The 27,405-nt window shown below is 34.2% G+C and overlaps 1 protein-coding gene across 2 annotated transcripts; it reads left to right on the top strand.

The window, feature by feature from the left end:
• Positions 1 to 2,658: 2,658 nt before the first annotated feature.
• On the top strand, positions 2,659 to 21,062 carry LOC127554140 (protein mono-ADP-ribosyltransferase PARP9-like). Of its 2 annotated transcripts, XM_051985407.1 has the most exons (8): positions 2,659 to 3,358; positions 5,314 to 5,553; positions 9,516 to 9,734; positions 12,179 to 12,269; positions 12,735 to 13,109; positions 14,412 to 14,530; positions 15,213 to 15,387; positions 20,537 to 21,062. In XM_051985407.1, exons 1-8 carry the CDS (start codon positions 3,128 to 3,130, stop codon positions 20,932 to 20,934), a joined length of 1,848 nt encoding a protein of 615 aa, XP_051841367.1. In that variant the 5' UTR covers positions 2,659 to 3,127; the 3' UTR covers positions 20,935 to 21,062. The 2 variants fall into 2 exon arrangements, with proteins under 2 accessions (XP_051841367.1, XP_051841368.1); XM_051985408.1 differs by lacking the exon at positions 9,516 to 9,734 and having other exon boundaries at positions 2,661 to 3,358.
• The last annotated feature ends 6,343 nt before the right edge of the window (positions 21,063 to 27,405 follow it).

The following is a 27,405-nucleotide window of genomic DNA, read 5'->3' as shown; positions in this document are numbered from 1 at the left end:
ATTCCTTTTTTGGTTCCAGCAACTCAAGAGACAGAATTCCTCAAAGGAATTCCCTCATTTACCAAATGAAATATCTGAATAGGAAAATATATGTAATAAGCAGTCTCAAAACTAGTTTGCTCAACAAAAAGTCCAGTGCAGAGCACTTGTAATTTATTCAACCCAATTTAATTTACCAATTAGCAAATGACTTGATCTCTCTGGGCAAAGCATTTTGGTGTAGAATAAGGCTATTTGAGTAGAATCTTGGTTGCTCTGCTACTAATTAGATGTGTGACTTGTAGCAAGTTATTTCACCTTCACCACAGTTTTATCACCTTAAAAGTAGGCATTTGGATCAAATGACTGCCAAGGCATTTTCCAGGTCTATGGTCCTGTCTCTTACTTGTGTCATAATTTTAAATACTAAGTTTTGAGTGCTTTGTATCCACTGTTTCCATCCTGTCTCCCTCCCTCTAGCTTCCTTCTAAATATCCTAATAATGAGAAAATTTTTAGGATTTACACATATCTTCTTCCCATTTAGAAATGGAAACATTTTAACCTTAAATCCATTCCTTTTATTGCTTCTCTTAGGTCTTATGTTTCAATGTCAAATGTTCTGTTCAGCTTTGATCTTTCCATCAAGAATACTTGAAACTCCTCAATTCCATTTAATATTCATTTCCTTCTCCCTCCAACCCTGGAAAGATTATTCTCAGTTGTTCTCAGCTATTTTGGGTTGTAATCCTTTATCTCCTGGAATATCATATTTTAATTCCTCCGTTCTTTAATATGGTAGTTGCTAAAAATATTATGACTCCATGGTATTTGAATGGTTTCTTTCTGACTATTTGCAATATTTCCTCCTTGACCTGGGAGCTCTGGAATTTGACTATAATAATTATGGGAGTTTTATCTTGGAATATCTTTCAGAGGGTGATAGGTAGATTTTTTCAGTTTCTGTTTTACTTTCTGCTTTTGAGATATAGAGGTAGTTTCCCTCTGTATTTCCTTGAGATATGGTGTCTAGACCCTTCTTTGATCATGGCTTTCTCGAAGTCCAAAAATTTTATTCTCCATGTCAATTGTTTCTCCAATAAGCTTTCACATTTTCTTCCTTTTTTTCATTTGTTGAATGTTTTGTTTCTTGGTGAATCATGGAGTCAAGGAACTATTTTCTTCAGTGAAGTTATATACCTCACTTTCTATTTAGTCAATTTTTTAAGTTATTATTTTTGGTAGTCTTGTGGCTCTTTATTCTTGTTATTTTGTTGTGGTTTTTACCAAGCTATTATTTATCTTTTCATAATTTCCTTGATTCTCTCTCATTTCTTTGTTTAGTTTTCCTCTACTACTCTTATTTGGTTTCTAAAAATCTTTTTTTTAACTTTTTCTTTAGCCATTCTAGAAATGCCTTTTAGACTTGTGTTAAATCTGCATTTTTTTTCTTTTAAGTTTTGCTTGTACCTGTTTCCACATTATTGTCTTCTTCTAAGTTTGTATTTTGATCTTTCCTTTCACCATCAGGTTCTTTTTGTTTATTTGCTCACTTTTCCAGCTTATTTCTTAACTTTAAACTTCATTTTAAAGTTAGGCTCTGCTCACTTGCTGGAGGGACACTGTCCCAAGTTTTAGGTTTTTCAAGCCTGCTGTTTTCACAGTTAATTCTGGGAGTTTATGACTTTTCAGTACTTCCATGATTCAAGGAAAAATATAGTCTCTGCTTTCCTAGTCTGTGCTTTGGTCCTTACCTAGAAAGGGTGCCTGCTTCCTTGCAGTCAAAAATGTAAACACTCCTCTCTACTCTGAGACTTCAACCAGGGCCTCTGTTCAGCCATAAACTCTCCTCTCTGCCCTGAAACTGAAATGGGGAACTAGGTCTGTAAAATAAAGTTGCTCAGCTGTGCCTAGTGCTAGCACAGGGGTCCCTGTAATCTCTTTCTGACCAACTGTCTGATCCTCCACCATCTCTGAGCTGAGAGCTCCTGAGAGCTGAGAGATGCTACTGCTCTCACCTCCAAGGTCCACACCTGATGTTGCTGAAGGGTATGTTATAGACCAGCTCCACCTTAGTGTCACATCTCCTTCTATCCTCCTAAGTTGTTTAGGGCAGGAAAACATGTCTTCCCATGACCTTTTTAGGAGCTATGACTCTCTGGAATTCATCTAAATGAATTATTTTAAAGTCGGTTGAAGGAGAATGTTGGGAGAGCTTGATTGTAGGGCTTCCTCTATTCCACTATCTTGGCTCTGCCTTGAGCACAGTACCTCACACATAAAATGTTTAGTAAATGTGTGAATTTAATGGCTATGGACTTGAAAAATTCTTATTAAATAACACCTAGGGAGTAAGAATGACTGGACCAAGGATTCTTATGATTTTTCTCTTGCCTAAGGCACCATGCAAAGTTTTCTCTGTTTGCCCAAATTATGTCTATATAGGACCTTTCCAGTGGTTATCATCATACCTCTGGAGTGTGGTTTCCAACATGGACCAGCTGATCATTTCATTTACGGGAGTAAAGAGAAGGATTTTTTGGTTACAAGAAGGTCATTGTCCTTCTACAAGTAGGAAACACAGTTTCTAGGTTGAAAGAAGATTCATGCTTCATCTGAACTTGTTTCCATTGAAAGACTTGCTAGTTCATTCCATGTTTTGTTCATTTCACAGGCTTCATGGAACAGAAGAATCTACAAATTGGCATTGGGAGTGATGACTTAAAAATCTTGAAAAGCTATGAATCTTTGTTCAATGATGTTATCGATAAGAAGTTTCAATGTACCTCTTACCTGGAGAGTGCTACAGATTCCGCCAAGATCTTCAGAACAATGTTGTCTTCCCAGATAGAATTGTCTGTCTGGAAAGATAATCTCACCAATCATGGAGGCTTAGCAGTGGAGAGGAAAGACAAAATTAAGGAAACCCATTTGGTAAAATAGTTGTGACAGGAGGAGGCCAGTTTTCCCGCTCTCAGATTATCCAGATTGCCAAAGAAAAGTGTAGGGTATTAGATAAGCAAACAGGTAGCATTCAACTTAAAGCAGAGATTTTAAATATTCTGGAATATGTAATCAGCGAACCTTCTGGCATAAAGACAGTGGCAATCTCTGAATTCAGCTCTGGGATTTGGATTTCACCTCTGAATATGTGTATAGACATTATAGTAAATACCATTATGACCTTTCCTTGTTATCAAAAAAGCAACATCTTAAAAGAAATTCACTTGATGAGCGATGAGGAAAGCACTGCGGCTGCATTTAAAATAAGCTGTGAAAAATTTCTGGGTGGAAACATACCAGCAGCCCCACTTTTATCTTCCATTACCCTCAACAATGTGAACATCCATATTATGGAGGGATACATTGAGGAACAGCAGGTAAATCTGGGAATCCTCAGCCTAACACCCTCTTCTTTTCTGGACTATTAATGAGCAAGCATTTTTGAACCTCTATTTGCAAAGTCCCTACTAAACTAGTGAAAATACAAAGGAAGTAGAAGTACTAGTTCCTTTCTAGAGATATTTACTGTATATAAGATGTGTACACCAACCACATTAATAGGAAACAGCAAGAGAATAGTGCCCCAAAATAGAAAATAAAAGTGTCAGTTTAATATATACATGTAAAAGACATAAAGAAAGAATTAAATTAAGAACAGCTAATGAAAAACTTTCAGAGAAGTGACCTTTAGGGTTAAAACAAAAAAATGGATATGCAATGAGGAAGGCCATGATAGATGGATAGAATATCTTTATAGAAGCAGGTAGGAATGAACACATAGTAAAAGAGGGATCAGTTTAGCTAAAATGGAGGAGCAAATTTGGTAAGCAACAATTTAAATACCATTTCATTTATGAAAAAAAGTCTTATCAGTACATGACCCTAAACTAGGTATTGCATGAAATAGAAAGGGTAGTTTGACTATCATGACAAACAAAGGCTAATTCTCTTGGGCCTTATATTTGATATCCTTAGGCACTAGGCAGCTAATAGACACTAAACTTTTATTAAGCTCCTATTATGTACCAAGAACCATGTGAAGTGCTGGGGAATACAAAGAAAAATGAAAGATAATTCTTGCCCTCAACAAGTTTATAATCTAAGGGGAGGGATAACTACATGCTAATAATTATGAACAATTAAGCTGAATACAGGATAAATTTCTCTGTGCATATAGAATGTTTCTGTGAGACCTATCAGTTTCTCTTACTGCTTGGCTAGGATATAACTATCAAGGTGAGCCATTTGGAAAGGTGGATACTAGGAAAGAAATGACAAAACTATTCCCAAGCATTATAGGATTGTGAAATGCTTCAAAAGAGACATAATCCCAAGAATGATTACTCTGGATGAGATGTTAGAGATCACCGTGTCCAACCCTTCCATTTTACAGATGAAGAAATTGCCTTACCTAAAGCCATACATATAAGGCCCATGATGCTCATTATTGATCTTGAGTTTTCAGCATCAGAACCATTACAACAGGATCTGGCTGATGAATTTGAGAGCAGGTGTTATCTTACTGTTTCTCCTCATTATTTCTTATTAGCCCAAATAGTAGTGTTTGGATGATTTTTAAGCTAAATTAATTGAATTGCCATTTTTTGAAACTTGAGGTGAGAAACTGCTGAATAAATTTCTTCCTGTATTTGCATATAATGTTGTTGGTAGCTTTTCAGGAAAATATAGGCTCTGATTAACATTTAAGAAAGAAATGACAGTGTTTTATATATGTACAATCCCATAGACAGTATGATGTAGTGGAAAGAGCTTGAATTCAAGTCAGGAAGATCTAGTAATCATGTGCCCTTGCAAGCCATTTAACTTCTCAGCTCCCAGACAGCCCAATTATATATTATAGCAGAGAAATTGCCAATTGCCTTCAAAAACAGAGAGGAGTTTCCACACTGGGAGTTCCCTAGTCTGATAAAATCATAAATCTAGATTTAAAATTTTTTAATAATTAAATTCATCAGTTTATTAAGTATCAGCCATGCACAAAATATGATGCTAAGAGAGAATAGATAAAAAAATTACCCTATTGCAACTTGTGAATTTGCAGAGGAAATGAAACATCAGAAACTGTTATGTAGAATCAGGTAGGATAAATGTTTTGAGAAGAAATGACATCCTTAGATCTGTCGAGAAGACAATGATCATAGTGGTAGGTTGAAGTATGGTTGAAGGGATAATAAGAGACTAGAATCTTGAATGTTCCATGGGAAATAATGGTAGTAACTCTGGGGGGTGATGATCGCTATACAAATTTCTATGGGATAATAATGATTAATGTCAAATCTGGTATCCAGTTGTTTTTTTTTTTCCTTTTCAGGTGGATGTCATTGTGAATTGTGTACCAGAACAACATTCTTTTCCAGCTGGACATAGATCAAATACAATTCTTGACCAAGTAGGAACTGAACTAGAAAAAGATTTTTTAAAAAAATTGTCTGAAAGCTCTAATATTCAAGAATTGGTAGTCACAACAGGATTCCACTTATCCTGTCAATATGTGTACCACCTAATATGGCCTTCTTACTATAACTTCCTACTTCCTGAGTGGTATAATAAGGTAAATTTATTAAGTGCTTATTATGTGCCATGTATCTGTATTAGGAGCTTAGACACACATATGTGTATGTGTGTATATATATGTGTGCATACACACATATATACTTGTGTAAATACACATATACACATATGTAAACACACACATATATACATGTACAATATATACCTATATTATATATATTCTCCTGAATTGTTGGACAAGTTCATAACTGCATTAACAATTCCCATTTTTTTCATACTCCCTTCTGCATTTGTCATTTTCCTTTTTTGTAATATTAACCAATCTGATAGGTATAAGGTGGTATGTCAAAGTTGTTTTAATTTGCATTTCTCTAATCAATAGTGATTTAGAGCATATTTTCACATGACTATTGATAACTTTGATTTCTTCTTCTGAAAATTGCCTGTTCATACTTATCCTTTGATGATTTATTAATTGAGGAATTGACTTGTTTCCCTATAGTTTAGAAATAAGGCTTTTATCAAAGAAAGTTGCTATAAAAATTTCTCCGTTTTTTTTACATTCCTTCAAATCTTGGCTGCATTGGTTTTGAACATGCAAACACTTTTTAATTTCATGTAATTCAAGGAATACTTCTCATTATACTTTTCATGACATCTCTACTTCTTGTTTGGCTATTAACTCTTCCATTATCCATAGCTTTAATAAGTAAAATTTTCCATGTTCTTCTAATTTGTCTACATTTTTGTCTAAATCACATACTATTTTGAACAGTAAAGAATGAATTGTTGGTCTATATCTATTTTCTGTCAAGTTGCTCTCCAGTTCTCTCGGCAATTTTAGTAAATTGGCGATTTCTTGCCCTCACAATTTAGATATTGGGCTTATCTAACACTAGATCACAATGGTAATTTACTATTACTCTATGAAAAAAGCATGCATTGATCTCCATCCAAATGCCATAGTTCTTTCTCTGCTTGTGGTCAGCATTTTCCATCATGAGTCCTTTGGAATTGTCTTGATTCATTGTATTGCTGAGAAAAGCCAATTCTATCATAGTTGATCATTATACAATGTTGCTATTACTGTGTAAAATGTTCTCCTGCTTCTTCTCACTTCATTCAGTATCACTTCATGTAAGTCTTTCCAGGTATATATGTACAATGAATAATACAAAATGTACAGTAACTGAATATTAACAGTGTTAATGGATATACTTCTCTTATTGTTTCACTCCTATTCCTATTAGAAAGTCTTCTAGCTTATACCCATTATAGATAATACTTACAGATCGTTTTAGATAGACACTGCTTGTCATTTTAAGGAAAGCTTCATTTATTCCCATGCTTTGTTCCTTTGTAAATGGAAGCCGTACTGATCCTTAGGGTTTCTGTTTCCTTTCAGCCAAAATCAATACTGCTCTTCAGTGTTCTTGCTCTCTTGAGACACCAATCATTTGTCTCTGCTCTAGAGCCATGACCCAGAAGTGAATATAGGAAATGGAGTTGCCAAACAGCACTCTGTCCTGTGCTCAGTCTTATCATAGGGGTTCTCTGTAGTTTCTGACCAGTTGTTTGATCCCCTTACTGTCTTTGGTTGTATTTGCTGTATGGAGAATGGATTGGAGAGATTAGAAATGAGATAATCAAGTCACAACCTCGTGTAGTAGTCCCAGGAAAAAGGGATAAGAACCTGAACTATGATGTTTAAAAAGTCCCTTCACCTCCAAATGGAACTTTTTTCTTTTTAATTGATATTTTTTAAAAAGTAGGAAAAACAAAATGATTGTAAGAGGTGACATGGAGGCAGAATCAACACTACTTAGGAGATTATTGTATATTGTAAATGCAGCATAGTAAAAGAGAATGAAGAGTTGAGATTAATTCCAAGGCTTAGAGAAGTTGGGAATTTAGGAAGAAAGGTCGATTTTTGTGGGAATTGGCAATTACAAATTCTGTTTTGAACAACTGAGTTTGAGATGCCTATATCACATTCAAGTGGAGATGTTAAGTGCTCAGTTGATCGTGTAGAATTAGAGCTCAGGAGAAAAATAACCCTGTAGTCACAGAAAAATAAAATTTTAGAATGAGGTACTTCAGTGGTGATTGTAATCCAGTCTATACCCTCCACTCTCCCAATTTCCACTATAGATTTCTAATAAGTGATCATCTAGCTTTTGCTTGAAGAGTTTAGTTCATCCTAAATGATTCATTGTAATTTTGGATAGGTTTATTTGTTAGTAAGGATTTTTTTCCTCCTAAATCAATATGAAATATTGTAGTACTACTACTTTCCTCCTGGTTTTGCTGTCAACCAGAATAAATCTAATTCTTTTTCCATGTGATAGCATTTCAGAAACTTGAAGACAACTAGCATTTCCCCACTGGGTCTTCTCCAGGTTAGACCTTCCCAGTTTTTTTTTTTCAAGTCAAATGAAAGTGGTTTACTAAGTACATCAAACAGTTATTTAAGATATAGACTGCTGTTCATTGGGTCCAGATGACAAATTCTTTTAAGGCAACTGAAACCCTTCAATATCTCATTATGTATATTGGAGTTAAACTCCATATTAGCCATTTTGGTATAGCCCTTTCTAATACAAAAATCATTTTTCTTTGGCAGAAAAAACAGAAGCACAATAAGTTCTCAGTTATTTCTATCTTTATTGTCAGTTAGATTTAACCATCTCACAGACCCTGAAAACTCACTCTATCCTTTTTTGATCTTCCTCTTTCTTCCAATATAGCTTGAAAAAGCACCTTTGTGTTTCTTAGTTTTTCTTGCTAGCCTAAGCTCATTCTGCCTTTGAGTGTTCCTGATACATTTCTTCTTTGATCTTGCCATAGTACAATATTTGTAATATGAGAAGTTGGGGATTCAGTGACTAGAGTGCTGGATCTGGAGGCGGAAAGATGAGTTCATATATTGTCTCATATACTCACTAGCTGAACGACTATAGTCAATCACTTAATTTCTTGCCTTTTAGTTTCCTCATCTATAAAATGGGTATTAATAATAGTACATACATCTCAGGTCATTGTGAGGATAAATATTTTTAAAGCATTTTGCCAACTTTAAAGCACCATATCAGTGGTGGTGTTAGTGGCTTGGTGATGGGGATGATAGTTACTAGTAGTGGTATTCTTGTTTTGCTGCAATTTTTGTTATGCATTTTTATGCATTTTATTTTTATTTCATAGTAGATTCTTTTTAAAAAAAGAAAAGTCCCTTCACCTCCAATCTTTTTAATTGATGTTTTTAAAAAAGTATTATCTGGATATATCCCTCCCCTTCTGCTACCCAACAAGCTATCTCTTGTGAAAAAAAAAAGAAAGAAAAAATGTTTAGTAAAATTTATAAATACATCCCACTAAAATGCTTTGACCTACAAATGCCCTGATAACTACAATACTCCAAAGGAGGTCAATGACAGAAAGAAAGATTCCACAGACACAAAACTATTTATAGCAGCATTTTTAGTAATAGTAAAGAACTAAAAACAAAGTAGATGCCTATTAATTGCTAAACAAATTATAGTTCATAGATGTACTACAATTAATGGTATGTTAGTATATTTAGAATACTGGACTGGTATGTTGTTTTCTATTGTTTCAGTTGTGATGTCAAATGGCTCATGTAGCTAATAAATATCTAGAACCAGAAAGGAGTATATTAAAAACGTATTATAAAGGTAACTGAATATAGTATTAAGACATTGTCAATGAAACTTTTTTTTAATTCACAGAATATAACACAGGGAAGTTTAGAGGGTGATACAAATGAACAGGGCTGTGTGAAAACTACCAAGTTACATTTAATAGATGTTTTATATTTATATAATATATATCCAAAAGGTAAAGAAAGAAAAATCCACTGACTCATATACAATCTTTTACAGTTCTTTTTTGTTTAAAAAATGTTTATATTTATCAAGTTGATAAGAAGAGACTATTTTGAAGTGTTAATAAGATTATAATAAAAAATAATTTATTTCCTTACAGATGCTAAAACATGCAGTGATGAAATGCTTGGAAAAAGCCTATCAGCAAAATATGAATTCACTTTCCTTCCCTGCTCTTGGAACTGGAACCATTAGCATCCCCAAAGAAGAAACAATTCATATAATGTTGCAGGAAGTTTTACAATTTTCCAGGGACTACCCAAGTAAAAAGCTTCACGTAAATTTTGTGATCTTGCCAAATGACAAAGAACTATCCAAGGCAAGATACATAACTGATCCACTTGGGTAGTGCTGCCATTTGCCACTTACTTGTGTTGCAAGCAAAGAGATAGGGATAGGGATTTGATTTTTGATTCCATTTGAATTACTTTCCTTGATTATAAGGAATACCTTGTTTAAGAAATTTTCTTTATTAACTTAGATGGGTTGCTTTTCTGCAATTTCTTATCTTAGAGAATTCTAAAAGGTTAATGACTCTCTAGGATCTCCTGGTTAGTATGTATGACAGGTAGATATTTTACTTTAGGGAAAATTCCACCTGATTTAGCATCAGAAGAAATTTGATCTAGTCCAGTGTTGATTACTAACTAGCTCTGAGATCGTGGCCGGGTTCATCTGTCTCAGCTTCAGTTTTTTTTTTACCTCTGGAAAATGATGTATTGGACAAGCTGATCTTTAATATCCATTCCATTTTTTGTAGACTGAGATTGGTGTGACCACTCTTCCTTCTATTTTCAATGCTAGATCTTCTCCTACCTATTCCTTATTTATGGTCATTTTTTCATATTGGGTTGGGGGTTTTTTGGTTTGTTTTTGCTGAGGCAATTGGGGTTAAATGACTTGCCCAGGGTCACACAGCTAGGAAGGGTTAAGTGTCTGAGGTCAGATTTGAACTCAGGTCCTCCTGACTTCAGGGCTGGTGCTCTATCCACTACACCAACTAGCTGTCCCTGGATTGTTTTTTGTTTTTTGTTTTTTTTGGTTGTTATTTTCAAGTGGGTTTTTTTTTTGTCTTTTGCTCTCCTTTTTACACTGATTCCATCAAAGAACTCACCCACTCTCTAGTTTCAACTCTGGTTTTTGTATCAATAATAGCTAAATTTGTATTTCCTCTTCTCTTTATTATCTCCTCTCCAGTTCTATATTTTTCAATTTCCTTTCAGAAAATTATATTTTATTTTTCAATTTGCAAGCATTCAATTTATTTCTCATTTATCTTAATCCCTAATTCAAAAGAAAAATAAAAACAAAATTATTTCTTTTTTATTATGATCTTAATAAAACTTCAAAATATTTTCTTATTATCAATTTGATAAATATAAACATTCTCATATAAAAAAGAACTGGAAAAAGAAGATTGTGACAAATATCCACAGCCAAGCAAAACATATTAGTTATATATGAAACCATACCTCTCATTCCGCATCATGAATCCATGCTTCTCTATCAGGAGATAAAGAGATCAGTGCTCTGGAATCAGAATTGTCATTACACGGGGCAAAGATTTTAAGTTTTTCAAACTTGCTTGTCTTTATAGCTTTGTACTTATTACACAAACATGTCACTTGATTCTGCTCATTCCACTCTACATCAATTCATACATGTTTTCCCAAGGTTCCCTGAACCCATAGCTTTTATCATTTCCTATGGCACAGTAGTATTCCATTACATTCATAGACCATAATTAGCTAGCTGTTCCCCAAGTGATGGGCACTCTGGTAATTTCCATTTCTTTGCCACTATAAAAGAATTGCTATAATTATGTTTATACATGTACTAAATTGTTCTGTTGATATTTGAAATCTGATACTACTCTGTCCCTTTTGTTCCTACTTTCCCCTGATGGTTTCCCTGAAGATTTTAGAAATTTCTTCCTGTAGATGAATTGTGTTGTATTTTACCCCCTACTTCTATAACATAATCATTTTGTGGCTTGATTAGTATGACACTGAATAAGTATATTGTGTTGTCATTTTTTATTTTATTAGTTCATATTACCCACAAATAATTAATATTTCTCCAGGATTTAGGATCATTTCTACAGAGTGTTTTGTAGTTGGATTTATATAGCTCTTTTGTGTTAGCATTTGTACTCCTCTAAGTCTTTTATACATTTTAAACTTATGTTTAAATGGAATTTCTCTATGTCTTCCTTCTTGATTTTGTTGTTAATATGCAGAAAATTTACATGAATTGATTTTATATCCTACAACTTTGCAGAAGTTATTGTTTCAATTAATTTTAGTTGACTCTCCAGAGTTCTCCAAGTATATCATCACATAGTTTGCTAAAAATGATAATTTAGTTCCCTTTTTTACTTTGTTTATTTCCTCAGTTTCTGTTCTTGCTATGATAGCTAGCCTTTCTAGCATAATATAAAATAACAGTGGTGATAATGGTATCTCTGATCTTATTAGGTGGGCCCCTTTTTTGTTCTTGTTACATATAGAAGTAGCTCTTAGTTTTAACTAAATATAACCATTCTAAGGAAAGGTTCATTTATTACCATTTTAATCATTTTTAACAGAAATCACTTGACTGCATCAGGACTCTAGGTCCTCATTTCTAAAATGAAAGGATAGATTCTAAGATCCCTTATTTCTCTAAATCTCCAGTCTTATGTGTGTAAGCACCATACATGTTCATGTAATAATAGCTGTTACATTAGTTTGACAATCTTTTTTTACTTATTGCTTTCTGAAGACTTTCAAAAGTGAGTTGACCAAGATGAAGACCAAGTACATGGGAGAGATGGCACCGAAGTTGAATGAAGAAAGTGATAAAATATTCAAAGGTAATACATTCCTATGGGAATAATCTCTATGAAAACCTAATGGAGAATGATAAAAAACTGATAACATTGATGTGATGATAAATAGATCCTGAGAAAGTTGGAGCAGAAAGAATAAACTTCTTTTTAGTAAGTCAGATGATAAAGAGGGGAAAAAATGAGGGCTCATTGTAGTCAAGGTTTTTCTTAGGATGGGGAAACTTTTATATTTATAGGCTACATGAAAGACCCAGGAAAAAGAGAATGAAGGTACATGAGAGGAAGAGCAAGGTTATGGAAGAGACTACATAGAATGAGATCATGGGCATGTAAGGATGTGGGCAGTTTTAGAAGAGATGAGCATCATCTTTTTCTTTGAGGAAAGGAGAAGAGAAATGAGGATGAATTTATTGGGCCCTGCAGCATCAGAAGTTTTAAAAATATCCATTTAGTTAAGTTTGGTATTTCTGTTCATGGTGATCTTTTCAGTTCCACAGTGGTCCAGAGAAGGGCAAAAAGAAGCTGGATTCAAAGAAGCCAGACCACCTTTGATCCACCTCAAAGGAAACAATGAGGAACAACTGGCTGCTGCTAAAAAGTGGATTGCCAAGTTGTTGCAGACCCAGGAGTGCCGTTTTATTGAAAACAATCATATCTTCTACCTTGGCAAAGAGGAGCACGACCAGTTGTCTTATCTGAAGAATTATTTTGAAGTCTCCATCTCAGAGGATATCAGCCCTGGGAAGGCAACACTAGAGATTAGAGGAAGATTAAACAGTATCATTCCTGTGATGCTGCATATTGAAAATCTGCTGTGGCATGTGCAGTTAGACTATGCAAAGAAAAAGTTCAGTAAGCTAACAGGTAAGTGCCTTGTCATTCAAAGACAACGAGAAAAATTCCAATTCTTCTTTGTGTTACTTCTTTTGGCATTCATATGTTGCCCGGAGGACTGCTAACATTTTTATTAATTCTTCTTTCATTTTGTTTTCTTAAAAATATATTCTTTTTCCCCCCCATGGCCTTAAAAATGCTATGTGATTCCGGAAAAGTAATTTACTTCTGCAGACTCCGTTTCCTTATCTGTAAAATGGCAATAATATTAATACCTATTTCACACAGTTGTTGAGAGGATAAAATGAGGGCATTTGTAAAATATTTTGAAAAATTTAAAGCACTGTATAAAATCTAATATTTTTGTTGCTATTGTTATTAATATTGTTATTAATTTTATTGTTAATTATTAATTTTAGGAAAGAACAAAAAAATCCTGTCAAATTTCTTGCCTTCAAATTGCTTTTGTTCTAAAGAGGGGAGTGGAAGAGAGAATTAGATATCACTCTCTGTCATTGGTACTACTCCTTCAATTTTGGGGGGGTTGTTTTTGTTTGATTTTCTGGTCTGAGACTTCATCAGAATTAAGAGGTAGAATAAGAGAGGCAAACAAGTCTGCTACTTATGGTCTTAAGAGAATTGCTGAGGGACAATAAGTCAAGTAATGTGTCTCTGGTCACACAATATGTATCATTCCAGGTCTTGGACCCAATTGTTCCTGACCAAATCAAGTCCTTTTGTTTACTATACCACACTGACTTTCTCTGATTCATTTTTTTCCTAATGTATGGCCTCTATAAAGGCCACGTGGCATTTTGGATAAAAGGGCTAGCCTCAGAGCCAACCACACAGCAGCTCCTGTCTATGACCCATTCTGGTTGAACATGTGACCCTTAGTAAGATGTTTCACCCGCCAGTATTCCAGACCAAATTAATAGTGTAAAGAAGATCCTAACCTGCACTGGTAGAAGTAGTATCCTTAACCAAAAATTCATTATATAAGTGAAAAGGTCTAGTTCCTATCTTACATAGTTTCTAAATACATAGTAATGTACTCCTAGTTAAACTTCTAGTTCTTTGTCTCCAGTTTTTGCTACCAACAAAAAGTGCTGCTTTGAATATTTTGATTCCTTCTATCTTGAACTGAATTGCTTTTCCCACTACCCCCCACTGCCGTTCAGGACATCATGGCATTTATTCTCTACCCTAAATAGGTGAAGGGATAAAATTTGGGCTATAATTACTGTTATCTGGTAAAAAAAAATGTATTTTGAGTTGTTAATCTTTTCATAGAATAGTCAATATATCAGATTTTGCTTTTCTTCTGTCTAGATCTTCCATTTTCTATCCAGTCACCGGAAGGAAATTTGGTTAGGGCAAACATTTCCAAGGAAAGGATATTCCAAGAAAAGAAGAAACAGTTTGAAAAGGCGGGTTTGGAAGTGCAGAAGGTAATAGCCATAACTTGAGTGAAGGTGTTATAGAGAAGTGTCTCATTAATCATGTTCATTCAATTTAACTCACTTTTTATTTAAGCCTTGGTGGTGTGGTTAAATGAAAAGTTTAGCTCCTGATACCTATAGTATAATTATCTAGTTAGTAGGACTAAAGCGTAAAGCTCTATGCATATATGTATGTGTGGGTGTTGGGTTAGAGAATGGGATGGAGAGAGGAGATGCAAGTGGGAAGCTCAAAAGGCAAACGTCAGAACCAGGAGGAAGTGATCTGGACTACTCTCTTTGTTCATTCCAATGAGAAAAAAAAATGGGCTAGAAGTTGATGGTGAAAGTAGAGGAAGAGTTTGGAGGCTTTGGGGTAGAAGAATTCAATAATTTAATTCAACAAACATTTATTAAATACCTACTGTATGCCATGCATTGTACTAAGTGCTTAGGAAACAGAAAATGATTATTTTCACAGGTCCCTCAAGGGACCTGAATTCTACTGGAAGTTGAGCTAAGGATTTACTAATGACCAAGGGACCAATTTGATATTAATTTGACAGTGAGTGCTACTGGGGTGAAAAAAAACTTTCCTGTTAATCCTTTCTTTTTGAGGGAGTCAGGACAAAATCTTCAACCCTGCTCTCCACCTTTCCCTGTTGTCAGTTTGTTTCATTTCTTTGGCTGACAGGTTGAGGCAATCCAAAATCTCTTCCTTTGGGCTGCCATTGAAGAAAGGAAGAAGAAAATTTGGAGTAAAAATGGGAATGGCAACAAGAGTCTCATGGTATACCAGGAAGTCCCATATCAGTTCTGCAACCTTGTAAGCAGAGTGGGTTTCCAAAGGATATACTCCATGCCTCCCGGTAGGTCTCAACGTGATATTGATGTGGCTGATGTACTACTAAATGTTGTTATTTAGGTACCAGATGATGGTAGGTACCAAATACCAGGATCCGGTCATGTGTAGAATTCACAATGGTCATTCTCTTTGGCAAAAGGCAGGTTTATTTAGAGGGATAGATAACATATAAAATAAGAGGTACAATAGACACCAGCAATTAAGAGGATTTATGGAAAGAGCGAGTTCCCTAGTGGAATCTGCCATTTACCAGTACAAAGGAAACACTCCATGAGGTTGGGACTGATAGGCTGAGATAAGCTAGATCTTGAAAGGGACTTAGCATCCTAAAAGGAGAAATGGAGTCAGGAGCATAGTGGGGTTAAGAAATATACTACATGGCATGGGGGAGGGATAAGGAGAAATATACCATGAGATAGAGTGCCCATGGTAGATTGACCCAAAAGAGGTCAGTAAGCATGGCAGGGGCCATAAGTAGATTTTATAGGGAAAATTTAACTTCAGGAACATGACTGGGATTTCTGATAGGATATGGTAAGGGGAAGCTGCCCAAGACCCCTATAGAGGGGAGGCTTCAAGGGTTTGACAAAACTTGGATTTCTGATTGCATTTCTGACTGAATGACCTCCCCAGAGGGTGGGACAACGTAGACACACTGTTCTTTATCAGTGCCTTCTCCCTGCCTACCCCAGAGATCAATTTTATCAATTCTTCAGCTTCTTTTGGGCCAACATATCCACTTTTCAAGACCTCATTAATACTGCTCCTGCCCACTGGAGAAACTAGCAAGCAGATAGCAGATAGAGGGATCTGGACAATTACATAGAGATGAGATTGGTCCTCTTATTCAGAGTCCTTTTGATCCAATTGCTGCAAAAGAACTTTGGAGGATTGGATATAGTCACTAAGCAAATTGTAGTATCAGTATTTTCCGTTAATATCTTTTTCTTTTTGCTGATAACTCTTAAAATTTTTAATTTCATTTCCTTTCTTCCTTTTTATTTTTGCTTAGAATATAAACAAGAAGATCTTCAGTCCATTTATTCTCTTTCCCTTCTCTCAGACCTAAGTAGAATGCTTCCTTTTTATAGCAACTAGAGAAAATAAAATTAAGCTCCCTGGGACAGTTTCCACTGTGGTGGAAGTGTGATTTTTTTAAAGTTTACAATAGCAATAACAATAATAATTAACTTTTAAAATATATGACATAATTTTTATTCCAAATTTCCTCTCTCTTACTCACCTATTGAGGAAAGAAAAAAATAAAACCAATTAAAAATAGATATTCAAGGAAAACAAATTCTTGCATTAGCCATGTAACCCCTCCCCCCAATTTGCTTCAGTAATCTTCTGAAGCCATCACTGCTCTATCTCTTAGTGGAGAACATGTTAAGACTTCTAGCCTTTCAAAATTGATTGTTTCCAAATTGTCATTACATAGTCATTGCATTAATGGTACTTCATGATTCTACTTACTTCACCTTGCATCTTTCCATTCAAGACTTTTTCTCTGAAAGTGTCTCATCATTTTTTACAACCATTTCCCAGTGAACAAGGCATCCCCTTGATTTCCAAGTCTTTGCCACATATAAAAAGATTGACTACAAATATTTGTACATTAGTCCTTTTTCTCTTTCTTTGCTCTCTTTTGATATTTTTATAGATTTGATGGCAATATTAGGGGGTTAAAAGTATGCACAGTTTAATAGCTTTGGAGGCATAATTCCAAAGTGCTTTCCAGAAGGGTTGGACCAGTTCACAGTTCCAGTAATAGTACCTTAATGTATATTTCCCCTCCTCCTGTGAGTTTTTTTCATTAACTTTTCCAGTCTGATGGGTGTAAGGTAGTACATGAGGGTTGTTTTAATTTGCATTTCTTTAATTATCAGTGATTTGAAGCATATTTTCATATGGTATTCATATTGTTTCTTCTGAAAATTGCCTGTTTATATCTTCTATTTATCAATTAGCGAATGGCTCTTATTCTTATAAATTGGGATCCGTTCCTGATATATCTTTAAAAAAAGAGAGAACTTTATTAGAGAAGCTTGCTGCAAAGAGTCATACTGACTCCCCCCAATTTGTGCTTCTTTTCTCATTTTAGCTTGTGCTGTCTTTGTGCCAAAAAAAAATAATAATTTTATGCACTTAAAATTGTTTGTTTTTCTTTCTATGAACCTTTCTATCTTTTGTTTGGCAATAAACTTTTCCTCTTTTCTTAAATCCATAGATCTGAGAAGTAATTTCTTCCATGCTTTTCTAATTTGTTGTGATGTCACCCTTTAAATCTGAATCATGTATCCCATTTGGAGTTTGTCTTGGTATGTGGTATGAGATGTTGGTCCATACCTACTTTCTATTCTTTCCAATTTTCCCAGGAGTTTTTGTAGATTAGTGAGTTCTTGCCCTTTAAGTTTACTAAATACTAAGCAATTGTGCTCTTTTGCTACTATGTATTTTATACCAAATCTATTCTACTGAACAATCTTTCTACTGTGTTTTTATGATTATAGTTTTAGAGTGTATTTTGAAATCTAGATGAATTTTATTTAATTGATTATTTTTTTTCCTAGAACTGTATTCTTTGATAGTTTAATTGCTATGGCACTAAATAAGTAAATTGGTCTTGGTAGTATTGTCATTTTTTATAATGGTTTGGCCTAGCCATGAACAATTACTATTTCTCTAATTATTTAGATGTGCTTTTATTTATATAAAGAAAAATTTGAAATTATGTTAATATACTTTCTGAGAGTGTCTTGGCAGATAAACTTCCAAGTATTTTCTTTTATTTGTAGTTATTTTAAAGAGATTTCCCTTTCTATCCATTTCTGCTGGATTTTACCAGAAATGCTGGGGATTTTGGGGAATTTATGTTATGTTCTGCAATTTTGCTGAAGTTGTTAATTATTTCTTATTGATTTTTAGTGTTTTTATTTTTAATTATTCATCATTTATTTATTTATTTATTTATTTTTAATAATTTTTTTTTGACAGAACACATGCCAGGTAATTTGATTTTTAGTGTTTTTATCAAGAATGGGTATTGTAACTTGTTTAAAATTTTTTCTGTGCTTATTGATATAATCATGATTTTTATTGCTTTTGTTATTAATGTGGTCAATTATGTTTATAGATTTCCCAATACCGAACTAACTATGTATTTCTGAAATAAATTCTTTATCATATATTGCTTAGGTCTCCTTGTTAATTTTTTTTTATTTGTGCTTCAATATTCATTAGCAATCATGGCTTATAATTTTTCTGTGTTTAATCTCCCTAATTTAGCTATCAAGACCATATTTGTGTCATAAAAAGAATTTGGCAGGATCTCTTCTTTACCTGTTTTGCTCCAGCAGGTTATGTAGTATTGAAATTAATTGTTCTTTAAATGTTTGACATAATTCCCTTGTAAATCCAGCTAGTTTGTTTTGTTTTGTTTTTCATGATGAATTCATTGATGACTTATTCAATTTCTTCTCCAAATGTTATTTAGTCTCCTATTTTCTGTAGAATTTAAACAATTTATATTTTTGTAAATATTAATCTATTTCATTTAGATTTTCAGAGTTACTGACATATTGTTGACTGAACTACTCCCAACAATTTCTTTATTTCTTCTTCCTTGGTTGTGAATTCATCTTTTTTTATTTTGAATAATAGTAACCTAATTTTATTTTTAAATTGTTAATTAATTGCTTGTCTACTTTATTGTTTATTTTTAAACAGGTCCTAATTTCATTTTTTAATTCAGTATTTTAGTTTTTTTCCAACTTAGTTCATCTCTCATTTGATTTTCAGAATTTCTATTTGGTATTAATTGGGGAGAGGATTCATTTGATGTTGTTTAATTGCATTCTCTCTTCTTTGATCTACTCTTTCTTTTTTATGAAAATGCTTAGATATATGAATTGAGTACATCCCCAAAATTTTGGTGTATTTTCTCATTATTGCCATTTATTTTTAATGAAATTATTGATTGTTACTATGATTTGCTCAGTCACATAGCAAAATAATAGCATCTGCTTTACAGGAATATAGTAGGAACCAAATGAGATCATGTAGGTAAACCTACATGTAAACCTTGTTCTTACACATACTCAGGAATTTAGTTCCTTCTACCACTTTAATATCAGCATACTTCTGAGATGATCTTCATCTGTATAGGCTGTTTAGCATCATCTCTCTCACTGTTTTTTCTCTCTCATCAACTCTTCCCTAATGATAATTTCTATACTACAAAATAAATTGAATTTGCATTGTGCTAGTAAATATTTAACAACCAGTTCTCCAAAAACAAACAAAAAACTAGATAACATTCTTTTAAATGTAATCTACTTTATTAACTTCTTTCCATCACTTTGTTATTTCTAAGCAGTCAACAAAGCAATGAAACAAATTCTGATTTGTAACATTTGCCAATATTTGAGGTTTAAATGCTCACACTGAAAATGTAACAATTGAATTTCCTAAGTTAGTTTAAAATGGCTCCATCACATTCCTGAAACTAAATGAACTCTTTGGCTGATGGATTCTATGATTTAGTTACATTTTCATTGGTCTTCTTGAAGAGAAGGGTGGCACAATCAAATCATCTTGTCCATTTTCCATCTTGCTCTTCGGTGGAAATACTCTAACTTTCTCTTTGTCATGAGTTATGGAACACGGAATCAAATGTTGCCCTTTGGTTATAACAATAACTACAGGAAGTCATATTTGTATCATTCTTTGTTTTCAAAGACTCTTCCATAATAGCCCTTGAATGGAATGGAGAAGGTGTGTGAGTATTATTGTCTCTATTTAACAAATGAGGAAATTGAGAGTGCCTACTTTGTAGGTTTATTATGAGGATCAAATGAGATAATATTTATAAAAAGCACTTATCACAAGGATTACTCATCTACCAAGGGATTCATATCAAATATTCACTTAAATATTATTTCTATTCTCTCTGTGTCAGGTTTCATGGCATTGTTTCACTTTAAGGGAATGTTTGACTGAAGATAGAAACAGAGAGTGGAAGTTGGAGAGAAGTGGGATCTTTAGATTATGAATGTGGTATATATTTGGTATCCAAATAAGATGTGATTTTTCAGGTGAAACCCACCTTCCCAGATCTCACTAATTTTTTGTTGTTTGTTTTCTTCCATTAGACCCCAAATACGGTTATGGCATCTACTTCAACAAGTCTCTCGAAAACTTGGTAAAAAATCTCGGGCAGACCTCTGATTCTGACAATGTGATCTGTGTGTTTGAGGCTGAAGTGGCCATAGGTTCCTACTGTGAAGGAAGTCATCATTACATTTCTCCTCCTTTACTGGGTTCAAGAACTATGGATACCTTTGATAGTGTTGTTGACAATGGTAAGAACCCAGAGACTATTGTAATTTTTGACAGCACACAAGCTCTGCCATTGTTTCTATGGACCTGTGTGTTAAAGAGTAGTTTCTCCCCCAAAAAAGCCCAAAGATATGAACATATTCTATTTTTCCAAATAGTGGCTTACTTATTTTTAAAAAGTCCCCTAAGCAACTTATCTAAAAATATATAAGATATGTCATGGAAATAGACCAGCCATATAGTAGTACACTAGTGACTTCAACTCTGATTCAAGAAAAAGAAAGAAAGAAAGAAGGAAGGAAAGAAAGAAAGAAAGAAGGAAAGAAAGAAAGAAAGAAAGAAGGAAGGAAGAAAGAAAGAAAGAAGGAAAGAAAGAAAGAAGAAAAAAAAAGAAAGAAGGAAAGAAAGAAAAAAAAAAAGAAAGAAAGAAAGAAAGAAAGAAAGAAAGAAAGAAAGAAAGAAAGAAAAAGAAAGAAAGAAAGAAAGAAAGAAAGAAAGAAAGAAAGAAAGAAAGAAAGAAAAAGAAAGAAGGAAGGAAGGAAGGAAGGAAGGAAGAAGAGAAGGAGGGAGGAGGAGGAGAGAGAGAGAGAGAGAGAGAAAGAGAAGGGGGAAGGGGAGGAAATTGGAACACAAAATTTTACAAGGGTTAATGTTGAAAAATTATCCATGCATATGTTTTGAAAATAAAAAAGCTTTAATAAAAAAGAGATTGGAAAAACGAGATAAAAGTAAGCCTCATGGTTTTCTTGGTAGATTGATTCCACAGTATTTGACACATTTTGTCATATTTATAAAATGAAATTCTTATTTTTGTTCATTATACCTTGGAATATTGATTTTGTGATGTTAGCTTGTATCACTTTATCTTACTGAAGCTATTATTTTTATTAATATTTTTCTTAAATCCCCTTAGTTTTCTAAACAATCATGTCACCTTCAATTAAGCCTTTTTTTGTTGTTTATCCATGTTTCTATTTTCCTTTTTTTTTTGGTGTCATATTACTATAGCTAACATTCTATAAATGTAGTCCAATAATAGTGACATAAGTGGCTAGCACAGCTTTTCTGTTGTTCGTAAAGAGAAAGTTTTTGATATTTCTTCATTAGAGATGTTGCACCATTGCTCCAAAGATTCTAAATTTACATGGCCTGGGGTTTTTAATCCCTTAAAGGCTGAGTTTCTCTTTTTTTATTTTTACATTCCATACATAGTTAATACAGCAAAGTCTCCTAATTAAAACTAAGTATGGCTTTGTATAAGTTTCTTCAAAGATATGTAATGGGTAGCTGTGTGACTCTGGGCAAGTCACTTAACCCCAATTGCCTCAGCAAAAAGAAAGAAAGAAAAAAGAAAAGTAATGGGATCTACAATTCCACATAAGTACACAGCCTACAATTTTTGGTATTGGGCATGGGAAAGCCCTTGTTTCTCCCCTCACAGAAAATTCAAAGAATTCAGTGGAAACCATGTATGAATATGAATTCTTTCAACTTCTTCCTCAGACCCACAACCACCAATACTAACCAAAAATAAAGACCCTAAGAAAGCTTCTTAACAATCTTTCTTCATCTTCCTCCTGCACTGCATAGTTGGAATAACTATGGAAATTCCAAGGAGAGTTGTCAAAATGCAAACATGTCCTTCAAGACCTGACTTTAGTTTTCCAGCTACAGAGAATTCCTCTTTCTATTCCAGAATGCACCATGTAGCAGAATCCTCTCCTTTGGTGGAGGGAAGTATGAGTAAAGGACATATGAAGAAAGATGATAATTGCATTCAGAGGAAGAACTGATAAATAGAATAATTTTGCACACATATACCTATTTGTATCTAATGGTAGCCATCTATATGGTGGTTAGGAAGGAAAAAAGGAAAAAACATAATAAATTTAAATTATAACTTTATAATATATTTAAAAGGAATAGCAAAGTGTATATAATAGTTTCACAGTTTCAGGTTCAATCATCTTTTTTATTATACCATGTTATGGAAATGCTTGTTTTATTCCATAAATTAAAAACAAAATATATTTTTAAAAAATTTAAAACAGGACTATAATATGTGCTGTACTCCTCCTATACTGAATAGTCACTTATCTTCTACTATTACATTGTCAAGGCATATATCTTTTATTGATTAACATGCAACATATGGGAGCGAATCACCACAAATTCCAAAATCTTTCAAAAGGTGAAATAACATCTTGAGAAAACAATAAAATGATGGGTGTGATAGAATCATGCTTTAGAAGGGGCAATACATAGAATTTTGGGGGCTGCTTGGGAAATCACTGAATGGATGATAAAAGGCATACAACTGAGGCTTAGCAATATTCCTTCAGAATATTCCAAGAAAATATTAGCAGATAACAGATTATTTTAAAAAATTATAAGCAAATAGAATGAGTTTTTCATTGTTCTTCCTAGAAGATCAAGATTTCAATCAGTTTCTTCAGGTTAATAATAATTTGGATAACCATACACCTTTGCAGTAATGCTAAGGTCTCCAGAAGCAAAACAAGCCAAGGACCCTGATTCTGTGTGTATGTGTTGTTAGGTTAAGATTTATGATTTGCTCCTACAGAATGGCTCACTTTCACAATAATACCTAAGATACCAAGTTGTATGAAAATGTTTAATAAACAGTGAATTATAAAAAGGAAAACAAAAATTGAAAGTACAGTTCTTACAGCAAAAGCACTTAATGCATCGTATGATTAATATAACTAGTACAATACAAAGAGATACATAGACTAGAGGGGAAGAGAAGAAAGAATACATCACTGATTCTGGGAAGCACCAACTTTGCAGACCTCAGGCTGGGGAATCCCAGATCACAGACCTGCAAGTTGCGACTAGGAGGGTCCCAGGCAGAGTATTCTCTCCATGGGTGAGATTCCAATTTGGATACTGATCTATCATGACCTAAGTAGCCTAGGGAGCAAAGGTGGCTAAATGTCAGCAGTATTGGCTTCACTTTCTTGAGTGAATCCAGAAGTGGGGCAGTTCTACCAGAGTCTGTCAAGAATGAAGCTTTACTCCTGGACTGACTAGTTGCAGTATATAGATAATGTGTCCTTGGTAAATTTGGCCAGAATCCACCCAGAATAGTCTTCTTTTAACTATATTTGTTCCTAGGGTTATTCAGCAGCTGCAAGACAGGGGTGAATAATAGTATACTGTACTGTAATTACCCCATGGACATGGAGGGAAACTGAGGGCCAAAGCCGATAGAAACTTATCCTTATACCTATATCTTTCGTGTGTGTGTGTGTGTGTGTGTGTGTGTGTGTATTTCTAGAGCACAAAAATCCCAGATATGAAGATCTTTTTTTATAACTATGAATATGAAGAGGTTAACTTTTCTACTTATGTACAAATTAAGGACCACAATGCATACTTCATGTCTATGGAGGAATTATGTCAATTCCTAGCGAGGTTGCATAGGAACGATGCCTAAATAAATTCCTAAAAACTAAAATAAGGACAGAGATAAAGATGTGAAGATATTTCTCGCTCTCTGAGTTGCTGAGATCTAGCTTGAAAAGTTGTCACCATGTCATCATGACCATTTCATAATATGCTAGGAGATTCAAGAAATGGGTATAGCATTACTAACCCAATAGGTCATAGAATCTCCATAGATCCAAATAACTAGGACATATACTTTGCTGAATATGTTTAATATTCAGGAGGATGGAGTGAAACAGAATTCTCCAATCCTCAACCAAGGGCTCATGCCATACAGTCCTAGACGTTGGTCAATAGTAGATCTTTAACAACTGGTGAATACAAGTGACAAAGGTGTCAAACCAAAGCTCCTGGAATGATGATAGGCCATATGGCTCCTTAAGAATAGGAACAGGGCTGCAATATGAGCTGAGGATCCATATGGCAAGGACAGCCTCCCCTGTTAGTCTTCTCATACTCATAGATTATAGGTATATATATACATACATCATCTATAAACATACATGTTATATATAGAATGCATATATATAATATAATATACATTCCTACCGCCATTGGAATACCATTTAATTATTTCAATAAAAACCAATATTATCACATGGTTAGAAGTAAGTCATCCTCTTTTTTTTTAGGCTTTCTCACATTATAGACATGGGGCTAAAAGGGAAAATTTTGAAACAAGTCACTTTTTAATTGTTCAGTTATTCCCCACTTTATTTGTACATATTACATTGGTATATGTACGTGCAAGATACAAGAGCAAGATTAGGTGGAGCCACATACCTAGATAAAAATACCCTGCTACCCCTTAAGTATCTTTCTCAGTTTTGGGGACCTTGATCTTGGGACATAGCAATATCTTTAAGAACTGCTTAGCCATAGAAGAAACTTATCCTTAGAAAAGCAATGAAGTAGAGATATGATCTCAGGTGTGGAAAGGACTTATTCCATACCAGGACTGATGCACTCATCTCAGAAGGCAAGTTACTATGGGACTAGTCAGAATAAATTTTGGGATGTTTATAAGAAATTTATTTAATTCCTCTATCTATTTCACTGTAAATTTGGGGTTGCAGAGTCATACTGAATTCAATGATTTAGAGGGTTTTCCTGGAAAAGGGGAAGAAAGACATTGTTGGTACAGCATTAAACTATTTATTCTGAAATTCATAGACCAATTTTTCATAGGTATATAGGGACAAGACTAGGGGGAGATGAGAAATATTTCAGAATTGCTGATTTATGCACAATAACTTTAAATTTTTCAAGAGATATAGTAGCCAGATTTGTGGTCTAACAAGTGGTAAATATCAATCCAAAGGGGAAAAACATAATAGTTGTAGAACTGGGTTAGGGTAATTCCACCAAAGCTTTTGACTTTCTCAGTGATCACCATCTCCCCCCTAACACTGGCTTTCATTGGGTTCCTTGCCCCGTTGGATTGACTTTTTACAAGAGATATTATGCCTAGTGAGTAACCTGCCCAGAAGAGATAATGTGGCCCATGAATAATAATCTCAGTGAGCAACCTATCCGGCATAGATGCCAAATCCAGTGGTGGATTTAGTGAGGACTCCACAGAAGAAAATGACTTTGAAATCCTAAAATTGTGAAAGAGAAAAGTTGTTAAGTTTCTATGGTTCCAGAAGGGTGAATTTCTTTGGTTATCTACACATTTTTCTTCCTACCATTCCACTCTAAGTTTGTGCTTGCCTTTTGTGCAGAAATTGTGTTTTTGTAAGGGGGTATGCCTGAAGCATGGGGTTAGTGGTAGGTTTTACAATTACTATTTCTGCTATACTATTTGAGTCAATATCTTTGGAAAAAAGCAAATTGAGCCTACTAGCTGGTAATACACTGGTGGGAACTAAAGGTGCTGCAATAGTAGTAGTAGTCACCAATAGGATTAGTCCTAAAATGAAAAAAAAAAAATGGGAAGTTTCCAAAAAATTATTTCCTTCAGGGATATTTCTTTGTTTTTTAACTACTCTCTTCTTTTTCATCTCTCAAATCAGGAAAAATTAGAAACAGTATATTATGATTTAAAAATAAAAGAATGATGAATAAAATATTTAGGATGTATTGTTCTTCCTGACTCTATCATTTAATAATTGATTGACCTTGAACAAAGCACTCCATTGTTTTGAGCATCAGTCAGTCAACTAACATCTATAAAATGCCTACCATGTGTCAGATATTAGACTAAGCAAAGAATTCAAAGAAAGACCAAAAAAAAAAAAAGTATTTGCTTTCAAGAAGCTCACAATCTAATGGGAGAGATCATATGCAAAGAATTATGTACAAACTAGTTATACACAGGATAAAGTTTCAAAGGGAAGGCATTAAGATTAGAGAACTGAGAAGGGTTTCTCCAAGGTCAGTGTGTCAGTCAATAAGCATTTCTTAAGTGTTTGCTATGTACCAGGCACTCTGCTCAAACACTGGAGACACAAAAAAGTGCAGAATATAGTCCCCACTCTCCAGTGGAAGAGACAACATGAAAACAGCTATGTACAAACAAGCTCTATATAGGATTAATTAACAGAGGGAAAGCACCTTAGCAGAAACTTGAAGGAAATCTGGGAAGCCAGAAGACTGTGATGCAAAGAGGCAGAATTCCAGACACAGGGGACAATTAGTAAAAACACTCAGAGTTACAAAATGGAGTGTCTTGCATAGAGAAAAGCAAAGTGGCCAGCTTGATGGCAGAGTACACAGAAAGAAATGAGACACAAGAAAACAGTAAAAGTGAAAGGAAGTCAGGTTATGAAAGGCTTTAAAAGCCAAATTAGAATTTTGTATTTTATTCTGGAGGTAATAGGGAGCTACTGGACTTGAATAAATTGCTGATGTGGCCAGATCTTCACTTCACAAAAATCAGTTCGACAGCTAAGTGCAAAACAGAAATACTTGAGACAAAGAGAGCAGATTATTGCAGCAGTCCAGGTATGTGGTGATGAGGGCTTTCACCAGGGTAGTAGCAGTGTAAGAAGAGACCCTAAATGAAAAATGCTTGGAAGGAACAAAGGACAAGACTTGGCAACTAATTAGATATCAGGGTGGAAAGAGAGAGGGAAGAGATAATGATGATATCTATGTTGCAAACCTGGGTGACTGGGAGTATGGTGAAGCCCTTTCTAGTAATAAGAGTTATAAAAAGAGAAAGGATGGGAGGAGAGAATATGAGATATTTTGGACATGTTGAGTTTAA

The sequence above is a fragment of the Antechinus flavipes genome, chromosome 3 (genome assembly GCF_016432865.1).
Source record: "Antechinus flavipes isolate AdamAnt ecotype Samford, QLD, Australia chromosome 3, AdamAnt_v2, whole genome shotgun sequence".
Lineage (NCBI taxonomy): Eukaryota > Metazoa > Chordata > Mammalia > Dasyuromorphia > Dasyuridae > Antechinus > Antechinus flavipes.
This window is presented reverse-complemented; position numbering and strand designations above follow the sequence as displayed.